The 16,046-nt window shown below is 46.1% G+C and overlaps 2 protein-coding genes across 2 annotated transcripts in view; both read right to left on the bottom strand.

Moving 5' to 3' along the window:
• Positions 1-1,391: 1,391 nt before the first annotated feature.
• Positions 1,392-5,561, bottom strand: LOC117399455 (gamma-crystallin N). Its single transcript, XM_033998615.2, has 4 exons — positions 5,433-5,561; positions 3,629-3,877; positions 3,269-3,414; positions 1,392-1,597 (listed from the first exon to the last, which is right to left on the bottom strand). Exons 1-4 carry the CDS (start codon positions 5,451-5,453, stop codon positions 1,462-1,464), a joined length of 552 nt encoding a protein of 183 aa, XP_033854506.2. The 5' UTR covers positions 5,454-5,561; the 3' UTR covers positions 1,392-1,461.
• A 1,492-nt stretch (positions 5,562-7,053) lies between these two features.
• The window catches only part of LOC117399454 (GTP-binding protein Rheb-like), a 58,254-nt gene continuing 49,261 nt past the window's right edge, over positions 7,054-16,046 (bottom strand). Inside the window, exons 7-8 of the mRNA XM_034913562.2 lie at positions 12,796-12,877; positions 7,054-7,573 (exon numbers count right to left, since the gene is read on the bottom strand). Coding sequence (XP_034769453.1) covers positions 7,481-7,573; positions 12,796-12,877 — 175 coding nt within the window. The 3' untranslated portion in view covers positions 7,054-7,480. The remainder of the gene's footprint in view (positions 7,574-12,795; positions 12,878-16,046) is intronic.

Below are 16,046 nucleotides of genomic sequence, written 5' to 3'. Positions count from 1 at the left end.
CTGGAAGTGTGAACACGTGCACTGTGTTATCTGGTCGGAGACTAATCCACATGCAACATTTGCTAGAGTGATGTTACAGTGACAGTGTGGTTTGACTTTAAGCATAACTTTGTTATTGGACCGTTCTTTTTTGAAAAGCCATCAGGAAGGGGACATCAAGACGTGCCCAGTCACTGCTGCACGATACCACACCATACGGACCACCCATGTCATTCCTGTGCTGCAGCAACAAGATGTGATAAACACTACAGTCTTCATGCAGGATGGGGCCCCTCCACATATTGGTAACCAGGTGAAACGCGTCTTGCAGGAGCACTTTCAGGACAGAATCATTCCATGTCACTTTCCTTGTGAATGGCCAACTTGTTCACCAGACCTTACACCAGTGGATTTCTGGTTATGGGGGTATCTGAAGTCACACGTGTAATGAGGGAACCCTCGCACAATTCCAGACCTCAAGGGTGCCCGTGTACCTGATGAGATGCGTAATGCTGCCATAATGTCTGTTGTCACACAAATGCAATTCATTCTGGATCATGGAGAAGCACATATTGAACACTTGTGATTAGAGCTAGGTCACAGTGGTGCCCCCTAGTGACAAAAATGAATGCAGGGTTTGTGTCGCCATGGTTCCTTTAACAACCATATGCAATTTCACCTTCCTATGCCCTACCGTTTGTGAGATATGTTGAGTTGATGTGGTAATCTTACTTTCTAATCACCCTGTATTTAAAATTCTTGTCAGCATTCTCAATGTATGTTTTTTAAATCTAATTTTGTAAAAATGAACGCAATGTTTTTTTCTCCTTTAAAAAATAGGAGTTAAAGAACAGAGGAACACTTTGTAAATATTTTGTGATGAAAAAAATTATAAAATATGGTTGCCCTTAGTGTACAGCTAAACATCTTGCAATTCTAAGGGTGTTTGTACAAACCTCCCAGCTCTTTGTGAGACCGTGCTTCTGAATGCAAGTGTTAAACTAGCATGTCTTTAGAGTGAAGGCTATCAAGTCTGCTTGTTTGGGTGGCAGTGGGTTACACAGGAATGGGAGGCCTGCAGGTGATTGAGAACTCAATACTGCTTGGCACTGCTGCTGCTCCAGCAGTGTTTCCCAAATGCTAGGTCAGGAGTCTTTAGGTTAAGGGGTGGTAAGAATGGGATTCAAGCTAATAAAATAATGCCATAAATCCTACCTGCTGTCATTGATTTATAATCGCTATATATAGGTGCAGTCCATGTAGAGTTTTGAAAGAAACACGTGTTACATCGGATATGTATTTTCATTTTAAAAATGATATCTAACCATACTAGGTTAAAGAAAGTTCTCAGCTTGCATCCAATCGGCTGTGTACGAATCGATGGGTGGACAAAAGAACCAACGCTGCCAGAATTATATATATATATTTTTTGGTATTTTATTTCACAGTTTCAGTGCGGAGAGGTAGAAGGTACAGTCTAATTTAAAAGTAGTTGGCGACCCGTCTGATGGACTGGATGTTGGCACTGTGCCCCTGCCAATCAGTGTGGCTGCGGTAGTTGCCTCTCTCCACGATGTACATGCGCCCGCGGTAGTTGGGCTCCTCGTACATCACCCAGCTGAGGAAAGAAATTCAGCAAGTTTAAAAAGGTACAGTCAATCTTTCATTCAACTTTCAACTTGGTATGTTATGTTTCTACTTCACTAGTCCTCAACTTGTTAGTGTTTTAAAAAACAAACCCATTGCTGTTCATTTACTACCCTAATGATGTGCCTTTATTTTTTTTAGAAATTTAGTTGTTGCCAATTATTTTTTATTATTTTCTCCCAATTTGGAATTGCCAATTGTTTTATTATACTCAGCTTACCGCTACCACCCCTGCGCTGACTCGGGAGGGCGAAGTCGAACACACATTGTCCTCCGAAGCGTGTGCCGTCAGCCGACCGCTTTTTTTCACAGCGTTGGAGGACAACGCAGCTCTCAGGCAGCTTACAGGCAGCCCGCAGGCGCCCGGCCAGACTACAGGGGACGCTGGTGTGCGGTGAGCCGAGGACACCCTGGCCGACCTAACCCTCCCTCCCCCCGGGCAGCGCTCGGCCAATTGAGCACCGCCCCCTGGAAGCTCCCGTCCTCGGTCGGCAAAGGAATAGCCTGGATGCACCACTCGGGAGCCCCCATGATGTGCCTTTATGAGGAAAGTGTTGACTGTCCAGGGTGCTTACATTACCCAATAGCTTTGGCTGTAAACACACACTTCCTCCCTCATTCAAACAGACATGCGTGCAGCACTGGGAGATTATAAATTGGGTCAAACCTTTTTTTTTTTACCCAAAATATGCTTTTACTATATTGATAATATTTGACAAGTGCGTATAAATGAATAACTGCTTTAATATGTAAATATTCATTTTCCAAATAACACAGTAGCTAAAAGCTGTTAATGTAATTGACCACGTTGGCGGTATTCCAAGCTGAAGTCTATGACAATTAACAAATAAGACCTACAGTATAATTTCCACTGTGGCAAAATTGACCACAATTATAAATGGCCCTAGCCTGCTGCAGAAGGTATTCTTGCTCTTTGAATCGTAAAGTAACTTTCAGTTTGTGTTTTTAGGGGAGGTACTGGAGAACAGTTAATCTTTATAAGGCACTGCAAAAATTGGCATTTGATCATTTTCACCCTTTACTACCCTTAACCCTTAGCTCTGCTGCCCTCTGAAGGCAAAAGGATGTAACTGACATTTCCTTCATAACCAACAAAAGCCCGAAAGCTGCACTGCAATATTCCTGACAAAAATAGAAAGCTTTATACTCTGCATATAACAGGCTGTCTTTTATATCAAAGCAAACGATAGCTAACAAACTTGTCCCCTATTGACCTTCAGTACTGCGGTGCGGCGCGCGTGCCTTTAGCATTATGGATTTGTTGTTTCTTTGACCGTTTTCACTCAGACTGAATTAATCAAGTGAAAGACTGAGGGATATTTACAGTGAGGTGATGAAAGAGAGCTGGTTGTATCTGCTCAAAAGGAAGGCACAGACCTAACCGTCTGTATAAGTGACTCTGCCCCCCTACTCCCCCTGCCAGCAGCAGGTTCAGACCTAACCGTCTGTATAAGTGACTCTGCCCCCCTCTCCCCCTGCCAGCAGCAGGTTCAGACCTAACCGTCTGTATAAGTGACTCTGCCCCCCTCCTCCCCCTGCCAGCAGCAGGTTCACACCTAACCGTCTGTATAAGTGACTCTGCCCCCCTCCTCCCCCTGCCAGCAGCATGCGTCACACTTACGCTCCATCTCCGTAGACCCGGAGAGCGTTGACACAGTTCTTGTTCCAGCCACGGCCCTGCAGGAAGGGGCAATCATCACAGAACTCCATGCACTGGCCAGTGAAGTTACAGCCTTCAAACAGCTCGATTCTGTAGTGCTCACCGTGCTGAGGAAAAAGAATCAGATCGTTTACAACCAAATCCCCTGCCCTGGTAGCAGAGTCTCCTCACTGATCACGTCTTATAAAATCAAGATTGTAAAGCTGAGCTGTGAATCCCTGCCCTGGTAGCAGAGTCTCCTCACTGATCACGTCTTATAAAGTCAAGATTGTAAAACTGAGCTGTAAATCTCTGCCTTTGTAGCAGAGTCTCTTCACTTACCATCCTGACTGGCCGGCAGGACCCCATGTGATCGTTGTGGGCATTCCAGCGGTGGAACTCGGGGTACTCCCCGCGCTCCAGGATGTACTGCTGCCCTCGGAAGTCGGGGTGATCGAAGCAGATCCAGGCTCCGGTCTCCACACGGATAGAGTTCACACGGTTCATGAAGCCCCGGTCCTGGAAGTTGTCAGAGTCGCCATAGACCTCCAACTTCCGCCCGGTAAAACATTTACCCTCATAAAACACAATCTAGAGAGGGCACAAGAACACGGCAGCAATGAGCAGAGACCACCTAGTCTTTGTTCCGACCCTCGTCTAAATTGTTTAATTGGACCACTTAACCTTCCATCCAGACCCTGAAGTAGTTATTTATATAATTGTATCTGTTAAACCAGGACTGTGATTGGACCCCCTGACCTTGTCTTTAGAGTCCCATAACTGTTAAATCATCTGTCTATAAAAAGCTCTGGATGACCAGTTTTGGCTGCTCTCTGCACACACAGGGCCCCAGCAGTCCTCAGAAACCCCAAAGTGAATGCAGTGGATTTGGTTTCAGGAGCTCCCTGCACACACAGGGCCCCAGCAGTCCTCAGAAACCCCACAGTGAATGCAGTGGATTTGGTTTCAGGAGCTCCCTGCACACACAGGGCCCCAGCAGTCCTCAGAAACCCCACAGTGAATGCATTGCCAAAGGTTTTTGGAAGTTTGAATACATGACTGGACTATGGAGTAAAGCTATATTTGGCTTGGAATGCCCAATTATTAATTTTATTCCGGTTCACTTTTATCCTGGCAACTCGGGAAACGGAGGCTGAAACACGCGTCCTCCGAAACGTGTTCCTGCCGATCCGTCATTTTTCGCACTGCTGCTCCACAGCGAAGCCACCAGACCTATAGTGCTGGAGGACAACACACATCTGAATGGCTCCACTGCAGACCTGCAGGCGCCCTATCGGCCACAGGGGTCGCTGGTGCGCGGTGAACCGTGGATTCCTCTGCCAACCTAATCCCTCCCTACCCGGGCAGCGCGCGGCCAATTGTGCGCCGCCCCCTAGGAACCCCCGGTTACGGTCGGCAATGACATAGCCTGGATTCGAACCTGCGATCTCTAGGCTATAGGGCGCATCCTGCACTCCACCAGCTTCCACTTTCTATGCAGAAGTGGTGCATTTCTATTCTAACATATCCAGGAACATTCTCTAAACAATGACATTAACATTGTTCTGTAATTGGCTTTGTACACTAGATAGCATCTAGTTATTCCTATTATTCTCGTTGCTAAAAATACCTCCTACTGTAACTATAGCTTTACTCCATAGTCCAGTCACGTATTAAAACTTCTCAGAGCTCCCATAGACTGTCATTCAATTCCAGAAACTGCTTCATTCCCAATGCTTTCAGTCTGAACAGCAAAGTCAACATATACACACACACACACACACATATATATATATATATATACATACTGTATATATATAATTAAAAGAAGCCAGTGCCCACTCCAGCTAAACAAATGGTTTGCACATTGAACAGTACAGCATACAGAAACAACGTAATTTCCATAATGGCTTTAGATTATTATTTTTTTTTTTTTAATATATTCAAGCCACATATTTACGATATTGTTACAATACCTGAAGTAGAATTGAGTGCATATACAATTCTCAAACAAGCAGTTAACAGCAGCGCAGAGAAGTTATATATAAGTGTGTGCTGACACTGAGTGATTTATTTCACATATTATTTGTTCAGAGGGAAGGTATAGAAATCATGCATGCTGATTGAGCTAAACCCAGCTACTTACCTTTCCAGAGTACTGAGACATGATGTTACTGGATCCAGTCCAAACCAACCCAGAAGTGAGAAAGTGTGACAGTGAAAAAGCTGGACACCCCAATATATATGGCAGAGGAAGCAGGCAGTGGGATCGCGAGGTTAATCCAACAATGAGGCCACAATGGAGGGTTTAAGGGTTTTGCTTCATTGGCAGATTCCCTTCCATTTGGCACCGCTGATTCTGGAGTTTGGATTCAGTGCAGACGACCTGACAAAAGATTTGCTTGGAAGGGATTTTGTGGGCTGGTTTTGCATATGCTGGGCTTTTTGATGTACAGTATATCATGTTGGCAGACGTGTGCTGCACGCCTCATTTATTAAAGTGTGCCGTGGCAATAGTGACTCGAAGTGGCTGGAGCTATTACACACACTATAAACTTCCCATAGGGAAGAGTTTCTGTTATTCATTCGTTCAGAACATTTCAACAGCCACTTGCACCAATACCCGTGTCCCAATCTTTGTTGGCCGGATATCAATGTACAGTTTCATATTTAATATCTCAATGCAGATGAAAATGATGTAAACATGCGAATCCCATATTACTTGACTGAGATCTCAATTACATATACCATTAACACATACTTTATCACTAGGGACAGAATATTATGTTGTTTTACAAAATATGCTATACTGAGAAACTACAATATGCATGGCTAACACAGGATTTGTTTTAGTACCATATTAACCACTTATCATTTCCTATATTACTTGTTTATGAAGTTTCCAGTATGACTGGGCTGTTTTACCCTGATAAAAGGGACCGCAATCTGATTTTCTTTATGCTGGGTTCTACATCTTGATTGGCTGTTTTTCAGGTCCTGATCACACCCAATCAGAGCTTTCCATGGACCAGTACTTTTTACAGTTCTGCTATTTTTTTCATCACTGGGATTCCAATGCACTTCTTTGAATCATAAAATAAGAGTTTTCTTCTAAGATGAAAATCCCTGCTAAATTGTTTTCTAACTGTATCTGTATGTGATTAGCAGGCAGGTATTTAAACAGAACACAAATGCTTGTACAGAGCTGTCTGTGTGAAGCTGAGGTGTAAGGACCAAAGACCTGTGTGGTCCAAAGAAAAGGTGCTGTGTGAACCTTTGTGTTATTGAATTTGTAAAACTGTGTGAAATAGTGTTTTTGCAACCGGTAAACGGCTTAGCCGTCTGGTTTATAGTTTAGGTATTGTGAAGAAAAGTAAAGTTAGCACTCCACCTGGGAGTTAGGGTTTTGTTTTAGTTTTCTTTTATTTCTGTAAATAATAAAAGTGCACAAAGTGCTTTAAAAAGTACTGTTGTGTGTCTGGTCTGCTAATCAGAAGAGCCTGTGTTACACTCTGCACAATAACACTGTAATGACGTGTAAGGACACATCACGTAACTACCATGTCAATTCACTGAATGGGAATCATTCTCCTGTAATACCGTTTCAGAATCATGTGCCATCGCTTCAGAGAAAGACCATTTGTGCTGAGGTTAACTCTGAAAAGCATTCAGTCTGGCTTGCAGCAAACAATGTAATTCTAAGACATACAGCGCAATGCAAACCATAGAGAAAGAAAAAAACACAAACAAATACAGACGCCCAGGGCTACTGATGTAAATAATAGTGTAACAATATGCTGCTTTAATGCGTACAGTCAGAGAAGATTTTAAACAACATTCCACTACACAGGAAATGAATGTAAGTCGGCAAATTTATTGGACATAATTATATAAGAAATACAATATACAAATTGAATAATAATAATAATAATAATAATAATAATAATAATAATAATAATAATAATAATAATAATAATAATAAAAGCATAAACTCTGAAAGTGGAAGAGGTCAGAGCAGAGAGGAACATCATTTAGGAAGTGAAGCTCTGACCAACTAGATCTTTCTCTCTGCTGCATTTTTTAGAAACAAAGAAGAAAAACTAGGAAAGCCTAGTTTATCTGGAGGAAACCAGGCCTCTTTTTCAGCCTGTTCCAGTAGAGGGCTCTCCCAGCGTCCGTGGCATCGAGCAAGCTCTACATGAGCGAGCACGAGGACCTCCCCTGTGGGGCTCCTCCCTCAAACCTCTCTGCCTCCAGAATGATCCTCTTGAAAACCTCCACCGCCGTCTGGAAAACAGCAACAGGAGTCAGTCTAATACAAGCCATGGGAGTGCCTTGGGTTAGTGCATGAGTGTAAGGTGTGCACTAGGGTTGGCCGTCTCCGGCTTTGCTAGCTCCAGCTCCAGGCTGGCTCCAGCAGCCCCCGCTCCACACTGCTGCTCCAGCTCCAGGCTGGCTCCAGCAGCCCCCGCTCCACACTGCTGCTCCAGCTCCAGGCTGGCTCCAGCAGCCCCCGCTCCACACTGCTGCTCCAGCTCCAGGCTGGCTCCAGCAGCCCCCGCTCCACACTGCTGCTCCAGCTCCAGGCTGGCTCCAGCAGCCCCCGCTCCACACTGTTGCTCCAGCTCCAGGCTGGCTCCAGCAGCCCCCGCTCCACACTGCTGCTCCAGCTCCAGGCTGGCTCCAGCAGCCCCTGCTCCACACTGCTGCTCCAGCTCCAGGCTGGCTCCAGCAGCCCCCGCTCCACACTGCTGCTCCAGCTCCAGGCTGGCTCCAGCAGCCCCAGCTCCACACTGCTGCTCCAGCTCCAGGCTGGCTCCAGCAGCCCCCGCTCCACACTGCTGCTCCAGCTCCAGGCTGGCTCCAGCAGCCCCCGCTCCACACTGCTGCTCCAGCTCCAGGCTGGCTCCAGCAGCCCCAGCTCCACACTGCTGCTCCAGCTCCAGGCTGGCTCCAGCAGCCCCCGCTCCACACTGCTGCTCCAGCTCCAGCGACTTTGAGCTGGCTCCGGCTCAGGCTCCAGAGCCACTAAAACCTCTAATCAGTGATTATGTATGTTCTTGACTATCATAGTAACATCCTATTTAAGTTTTATTTGAATTCAGGTTCAATCTGTTTTTTAAAGACAAGAATGTGAAATCCGGTTTTAAGATTTTATTTTTTATTCCTTTAACAGACACATTTCTATGAATCTATTCTAGACTGTATTCCCCTTGTATATTAGGGGCCGTCCAAAATGATCAGTCACAGAAGCGTACAGCGCTTGGACAATTGTGCGCCGCCCCCTAGGAGCTCCCGTCCACGGTCGACGGTGGAAAAGCCTGGACTCAAACCGGCGACGTCCAGGCTATAGGGTGCATCCTGCACTCCACGCGGAGTGCCTTTACCGGATGCGCCACTCGGGAGCCTGCAGTGTACTCTTTTTGATCAATAAATGATGACATTTTTATATAGCTTGAAGTATTGATTGGATTTGGATCCATTTTTTTAGAATTAAACAGCTAGGTACGAACTAGGTAGTGTCAGTCAGTAACTCCTTTCTACATAAGCAGAGAGGTGAGGATGATTCTTATCAATGCTACTGTTGCGTCCCATGGAATGGATACGCCCCCTACAGGATTAAGCAGAAGATGCACTTTGGTTCAGAGTAAAACCTGAACCTGCAACACAAACTGTTTCATGCAACCCAGAAACAGGATGAAGTGGGAAAGATTCAATATGTAGAATTGACTGCACTTCCACAGGCAGACCGTCATATACATTTTACTGCTAACAGCAGGTGTGTGGTTCAGATGGGTTTGTTATAGTTTTAGACAGCTACCTGGCATCTCTTGATAGGCAGTGGTTCACAGTGTCCTCACACAAACAGATACAATTACCTTTTCAACCCTGTCTACTGCTCTCCAGCACTGTCTCCCTGAGACGAGGAAGAAGAGTTAAACACCCTGTCTACTGCTCTCCAGCACTGTGTCCCTGAGACGAGGAAGCAGAGTTAAACACCCTGTCTACTGCTCTCCAGCACTGTGTCCCTGACACGAGGAAGCAGAGTTAAACACCCTGTCTACTGCTCTCCAGCACTGTCTCCCTGAGACGGGGAAGCAGAGTTAAACACCCTGTCTACTGCTCTCCAGCACTGTGTCCCTGAGACGAGGAAGCAGAGTTAAACACCCTGTCTACTGCTCTCCAGCACTGTGTCCCTGAGACGAGGAAGCAGAGTTAAACACCCTGTCTACTGCTCTCCAGCACTGTGTCCCTGAGACGAGGAAGCAGAGTTAAACACCCTGTCTACTGCTCTCCAGCACTGTCTCCCTGAGACGAGGAAGAAGAGTTAAACACCCTGTCTACTGCTCTCCAGCACTGTCTCCCTGAGACGAGGAAGAAGAGTTAAACACCCTGTCTACTGCTCTCCAGCACTGTGTCCCTGAGACGAGGAAGCAGAGTTAAACACCCTGTCTACTGCTCTCCAGCACTGTCTCCCTGAGACGAGGAAGAAGAGTTAAACACCCTGTCTACTGCTCTCCAGCACTGTCTCCCTGAGACGAGGAAGCAGAGTTAAACACCCTGTCTACTGCTCTCCAGCACTGTCTCCCTGAGACGAGGAAGAAGAGTTAAACACCCTGTCTACTGCTCTCCAGCACTGTCTCCCTGAGACGAGGAAGCAGAGTTAAACACCCTGTCTACTGCTCTCCAGCACTGTCTCCCTGAGACGAGGGAAGCAGAGTTAAACACCCTGTCTACTGCTCTCCAGCACTGTCTCCCTGAGACGAGGAAGCAGAGTTAAACACCCTGTCTACTGCTCTCCAGCACTGTCTCCCTGAGACGAGGAAGCAGAGTTAAACACCCTGTCTACTGCACTCCAGCACTGTCTCCCTGAGACGAGGAAGCAGAGTTAAACACCCTGTCTACTGCTCTCCAGCACTGTGTCCCTGAGACGAGGAAGCAGAGTTAAACACCCTGTCTACTGCTCTCCAGCACTGTCTCCCTGAGACGAGGGAAGCACAGTTAAACACCCTGTCTACCGCTCTCCAGCACTGTCTCCCTGAGACGGGGAAGCAGAGTTAAACACCCTGTCTACTGCTCTCCAGCACTGTCTCCCTGAGACGAGGAAGCAGAGTTAAACACCCTGTCTACTGCTCTCCAGCACTGTGTCCCTGAGACGAGGGAAGCAGAGTTAAACACCCTGTCTACTGCTCTCCAGCACTGTGTCCCTGAGACGAGGAAGAAGAGTTAAACACCCTGTCTACTGCTCTCCAGCACTGTGTCCCTGAGACGAGGAAGCAGAGTTAAACACCCTGTCTACTGCTCTCCAGCACTGTCTCCCTGAGACGAGGAAGCAGAGTTAAACACCCTGTCTACTGCTCTCCAGCACTGTCTCCCTGAGACGAGGAAGCAGAGTTAAACACCCTGTCTACTGCTCTCCAGCACTGTCTCCCTGAGACGAGGAAGCAGAGTTAAACACCCTGTCTACTGCACTCCAGCACTGTCTCCCTGAGACGAGGAAGCAGAGTTAAACACCCTGTCTACTGCTCTCCAGCACTGTCTCCCTGAGACGAGGAAGCAGAGTTAAACACCCTGTCTACTGCTCTCCAGCACTGTGTCCCTGAGACGAGGAAGAAGAGTTAAACACCCTGTCTACTGCTCTCCAGCACTGTGTCCCTGAGACGAGGAAGCAGAGTTAAACACCCTGTCTACTGCTCTCCAGCACTGTGTCCCTGAGACGAGGAAGAAGAGTTAAACACCCTGTCTACTGCACTCCAGCACTGTCTCCCTGAGATGAGGAAGCAGAGTTAAACACCCTGTCTACTGCTCTCCAGCACTGTGTCCCTGAGACAAGGAAGCAGAGTTAAACACCCTGTCTACTGCTCTCCAGCACTGTGTCCCTGAGACGAGGAAGAAGAGTTAAACACCCTGTCTACTGCTCTCCAGCACTGTCTCCCTGAGACGAGGAAGCAGAGTTAAACACCCTGTCTACTGCTCTCCAGCACTGTCTCCCTGAGACGGGGAAGCAGAGTTAAACACCATGTCTACTGCTCTCCAGCACTGTCTCCCTGAGACGGGGAAGCAGAGTTAAACACCATGTCTACTGCTCTCCAGCACTGTCTCCCTGAGACGAGGAAGCAGAGTTAAACACCCTGTCTACTGCTCTCCAGCACTGTCTCCCTGAGACGAGGAAGCAGAGTTAAACACCCTGTCTACTGCTCTCCAGCACTGTCTCCCTGAGACGAGGAAGTAGAGTTAAACACCCTGTCTACTGCTCTCCAGCACTGTCTCCCTGAGACGAGGAAGCAGAGTTAAACACCCTGTCTACTGCTCTCCAGCACTGTCTCCCTGAGACGAGGAAGCAGAGTTAAACACCCTGTCTACTGCTCTCCAGCACTGTGTCCCTGAGACGAGGAAGCAGAGTTAAACACCCTGTCTACTGCTCTCCAGCACTGTCTCCCTGAGACGAGGAAGCAGAGTTAAACACCCTGTCTACTGCTCTCCAGCACTGTCTCCCTGAGACGAGGAAGAAGAGTTAAACACCCTGTCTACTGCTCTCCAGCACTGTGTCCCTGAGACGAGGAAGCAGAGTTAAACACCCTGTCTACTGCTCTCCAGCACTGTGTCCCTGAGACGAGGAAGCAGAGTTAAACACCCTGTCTACTGCTCTCCAGCACTGTCTCCCTGAGACGAGGAAGAAGAGTTAAACACCCTGTCTACTGCTCTCCAGCACTGTCTCCCTGAGACGAGGAAGCAGAGTTAAACACCCTGTCTACTGCTCTCCAGCACTGTCTCCCTGAGACGAGGAAGCAGAGTTAAACACCCTGTCTACTGCTCTCCAGCACTGTCTCCCTGAGACGAGGAAGCAGAGTTAAACACCCTGTCTACTGCTCTCCAGCACTGTCTCCCTGAGACGAGGAAGCAGAGTTAAACACCCTGTCTACTGCTCTCCAGCACTGTCTCCCTGAGACGAGGAAGAAGAGTTAAACACCCTGTCTACTGCTCTCCAGCACTGTCTCCCTGAGACGAGGAAGCAGAGTTAAACACCCTGTCTACTGCTCTCCAGCACTGTCTCCCTGAGACGAGGAAGCAGAGTTAAACACACTGTCTACTGCTCTCCAGCACTGTCTCCCTGAGACGAGGGAGTAATTTGTATAATGCAGTCACTGACACACTGTCAAAGCCTCATATATCAGATACCATTTGAGGTCCTACCTTCATAATCTGAAGTTATATCTAATCCAATAGCCAGATGTGTTGGTGGCCAGAGTATTGACCTCTAACCTTACATGGCTGCTATATTGAGGTCAAATGACTTTTTAGTTTTCTGCTGAATAGACAATTTTGATAAACACTAAAAATAAAAATGGAATGCATCATGCAAGCTTAAGTTGTGCCTTTAATAATGTGTTAATTATCGCTGCCTTCTCTTGCCGGGACCCCCTTGATTTATTTCACATGGGTTGTATCCTGGTTAAATAAATACATCTGAATGAATGAATGACTGGGAAGTGCTACTGATAGGATACCTGATTCTCTTTAGCAGATGATTCCATAAAGGCTGCACTCCAGGACTCTGCCAAAGCTTTCCCTTCTTCACAAGTGATTACCCTGAAAAACACAGGACACAACAGACAGAGCTACAGAGGGTTAGAAATGTATAAATAAAACCACCAGGCTATAAGAGAGACATGTCCCAACAGTGTGTCTCACTGCCCAGCATCTGTATCTGTACTGTCCCAGTCCAGTGATCTGTATCTGTACTGACCCACTCTACTGATCTGTATCTGTACTGATCTGTATCTGTACTGACCCACTCTACTGATCTGTATCTGTACTGACCCACTCTACTGATCTGTATCTGTACTGATCTGTATCTGTACTGTCCTACTCTACTGATCTGTATCTGTACTGATCTGTATCTGTACTGACCCACTCTACTGATCTGTATCTGTACTGTCCCACTCTACTGATCTGTATCTGTACTGTCGCACTCTACTGATCTGTATCTGTACTGTCCCACTCTACTGATCTGTATCTGTACTGATCTGTATCTGTACTGTCCCACTCTACTGATCTGTATCTGTACTGTCCCACTCTGCTGATCTGTATCTGTACTGATCTGTATCTGTACTGTCCCACTCTACTGATCTGTATCTGTACTGATCTGTATCTGTACTGACCCACTCTACTGATCTGTAGCTGTACTGATCTGTATCTGTACTGTCCCACTCTACTGATCTGTATCTGTACTGATCTGTATCTGTACTGTCCCACTCTACTGATCTGTATCTGTACTGATCTGTATCTGTACTGTCCCACTCTACTGATCTGTATCTGTACTGATCTGTATCTGTACTGTCCCACTCTACTGATCTGTATCTGTACTGTCCCACTCTGCTGATCTGTATCTGTACTGATCTGTATCTGTACTGTCCCACTCTACTGATCTGTATCTGTACTGATCTGTATCTGTACTGATCTGTATCTGTACTGTCCCACTCTACTGATCTGTATCTGTACTGTCCTACTCTACTGATCTGTATCTGTACTGATCTGTATCTGTACTGTCCCACTCTACTGATCTGTATCTGTACTGTCCCACTCTACTGATCTGTATCTGTACTGATCTGTATCTGTACTGTCCCACTCTACTGATCTGTATCTGTACTGTCCCACTCTACTGATCTGTATCTGTACTGATCTGTATCTGTACTGTCCCACTCTACTGATCTGTATCTGTACTGATCTGTATCTGTACTGATCTGTATCTGTACTGACCCACTCTACTGATCTGTATCTGTACTGACCCACTCTACTGATCTGTATCTGTACTGATCTGTATCTGTACTGTCCCACTCTACTGATCTGTATCTGTACTGTCCCACTCTACTGATCTGTATCTGTACTGTCCCACTCTACTGATCTGTATCTGTACTGTCCCACTCTACTGATCTGTATCTGTACTGTCCCACTCTACTGATCTGTATCTATACTGATCTGTATCTGTACTGATCTGTATCTGTACTGTCCCACTCTACTGATCTGTATCTGTACTGTCCCACTCTACTGATCTGTATCTGTACTGTCCTACTCTACTGATCTGTATCTGTACTGATCTGTATCTGTACTGTCCCACTCTACTGATCTGTATCTGTACTGTCCCACTCTACTGATCTGTATCTGTACTGATCTGTATCTGTACTGATCTGTATCTGTACTGACCCACTCTACTGATCTGTATCTGTACTGATCTGTATCTGTACTGACCCACTCTACTGATCTGTATCTGTACTGTCCCACTCTACTGATCTGTATCTGTACTGATCTGTATCTGTACTGTCCCACTCTACTGATCTGTATCTGTACTGATCTGTATCTGTACTGACCCACTCTACTGATCTGTATCTGTACTGTCCCACTCTACTGATCTGTATCTGTACTGATCTGTATCTGTACTGTCCCACTCTACTGATCTGTATCTGTACTGTCCCACTCTACTGATCTGTATCTGTACTGTCCCACTCTACTGATCTGTATCTGTACTGATCTGTATCTGTACTGACCCACTCTACTGATCTGTATCTGTACTGATCTGTATCTGTACTGACCCACTCTACTGATCTGTATCTGTACTGTCCCACTCTACTGATCTGTATCTGTACTGATCTGTATCTGTACTGTCCCACTCTACTGATCTGTATCTGTACTGTCCCACTCTACTGATCTGTATCTATACTGATCTGTATCTGTACTGATCTGTATCTGTACTGTCCCACTCTACTGATCTGTATCTGTACTGTCCCACTCTACTGATCTGTATCTGTACTGTCCTACTCTACTGATCTGTATCTGTACTGATCTGTATCTGTACTGATCTGTATCTGTACTGACCCACTCTACTGATCTGTATCTATACTGATCTGTATCTGTACTGATCTGTATCTGTACTGACCCACTCTACTGATCTGTATCTGTACTGATCTGTATCTGTACTGACCCACTCTACTGATCTGTATCTGTACTGTCCCACTCTACTGATCTGTATCTGTACTGATCTGTATCTGTACTGTCCCACTCTACTGATCTGTATCTGTACTGTCCCACTCTACTGATCTGTATCTGTACTGATCTGTATCTGTACTGTCCCACTCTACTGATCTGTTTCTGTACTGATCTGTATCTGTACTGTCCCACTCTACTGATCTGTATCTGTACTGTCCCACTCTACTGATCTGTATCTGTACTGATCTGTATCTGTACTGTCCCACTCTACTGATCTGTATCTGTACTGTCCCACTCTACTGATCTGTATCTGTACTGATCTGTATCTGTACTGTCCCACTCTACTGATCTGTTTCTGTACTGATCTGTATCTGTACTGTCCCACTCTACTGATCTGTATCTGTACTGTCCCACTCTACTGATCTGTATCTGTACTGATCTGTATCTGTACTGTCGCACTCTACTGATCTGTATCTGTACTGACCCACTCTACTGATCTGTTTCTGTACTGATCTGTACTGTCTCACTCTACTGATCTGTATCTGTACTGTCCCACTCTACTGATCTCTATCTGTACTGATCTGTATCTGTACTGATCTGTATCTGTACTGTCCTACTCTACTGATCTGTATCTGTACTGATCTGTATCTGTACTGTCCCACTCTACTGATCTGTATCTGTACTGATCTGTATCTGTACTGTCCCACTCTACTGATCTGTATCTGTACTGATCTGTATCTGTACTGACCCACTCTACTGATCTGTATCTGTACTG

The sequence above is a fragment of the Acipenser ruthenus genome, chromosome 4, assembly GCF_902713425.1.
Source record: "Acipenser ruthenus chromosome 4, fAciRut3.2 maternal haplotype, whole genome shotgun sequence".
NCBI classification, from domain to species: domain Eukaryota; kingdom Metazoa; phylum Chordata; class Actinopteri; order Acipenseriformes; family Acipenseridae; genus Acipenser; species Acipenser ruthenus.
Note: the sequence above shows the minus strand (reverse complement) of the source record. Positions and strands in the feature narration are given on the sequence as shown.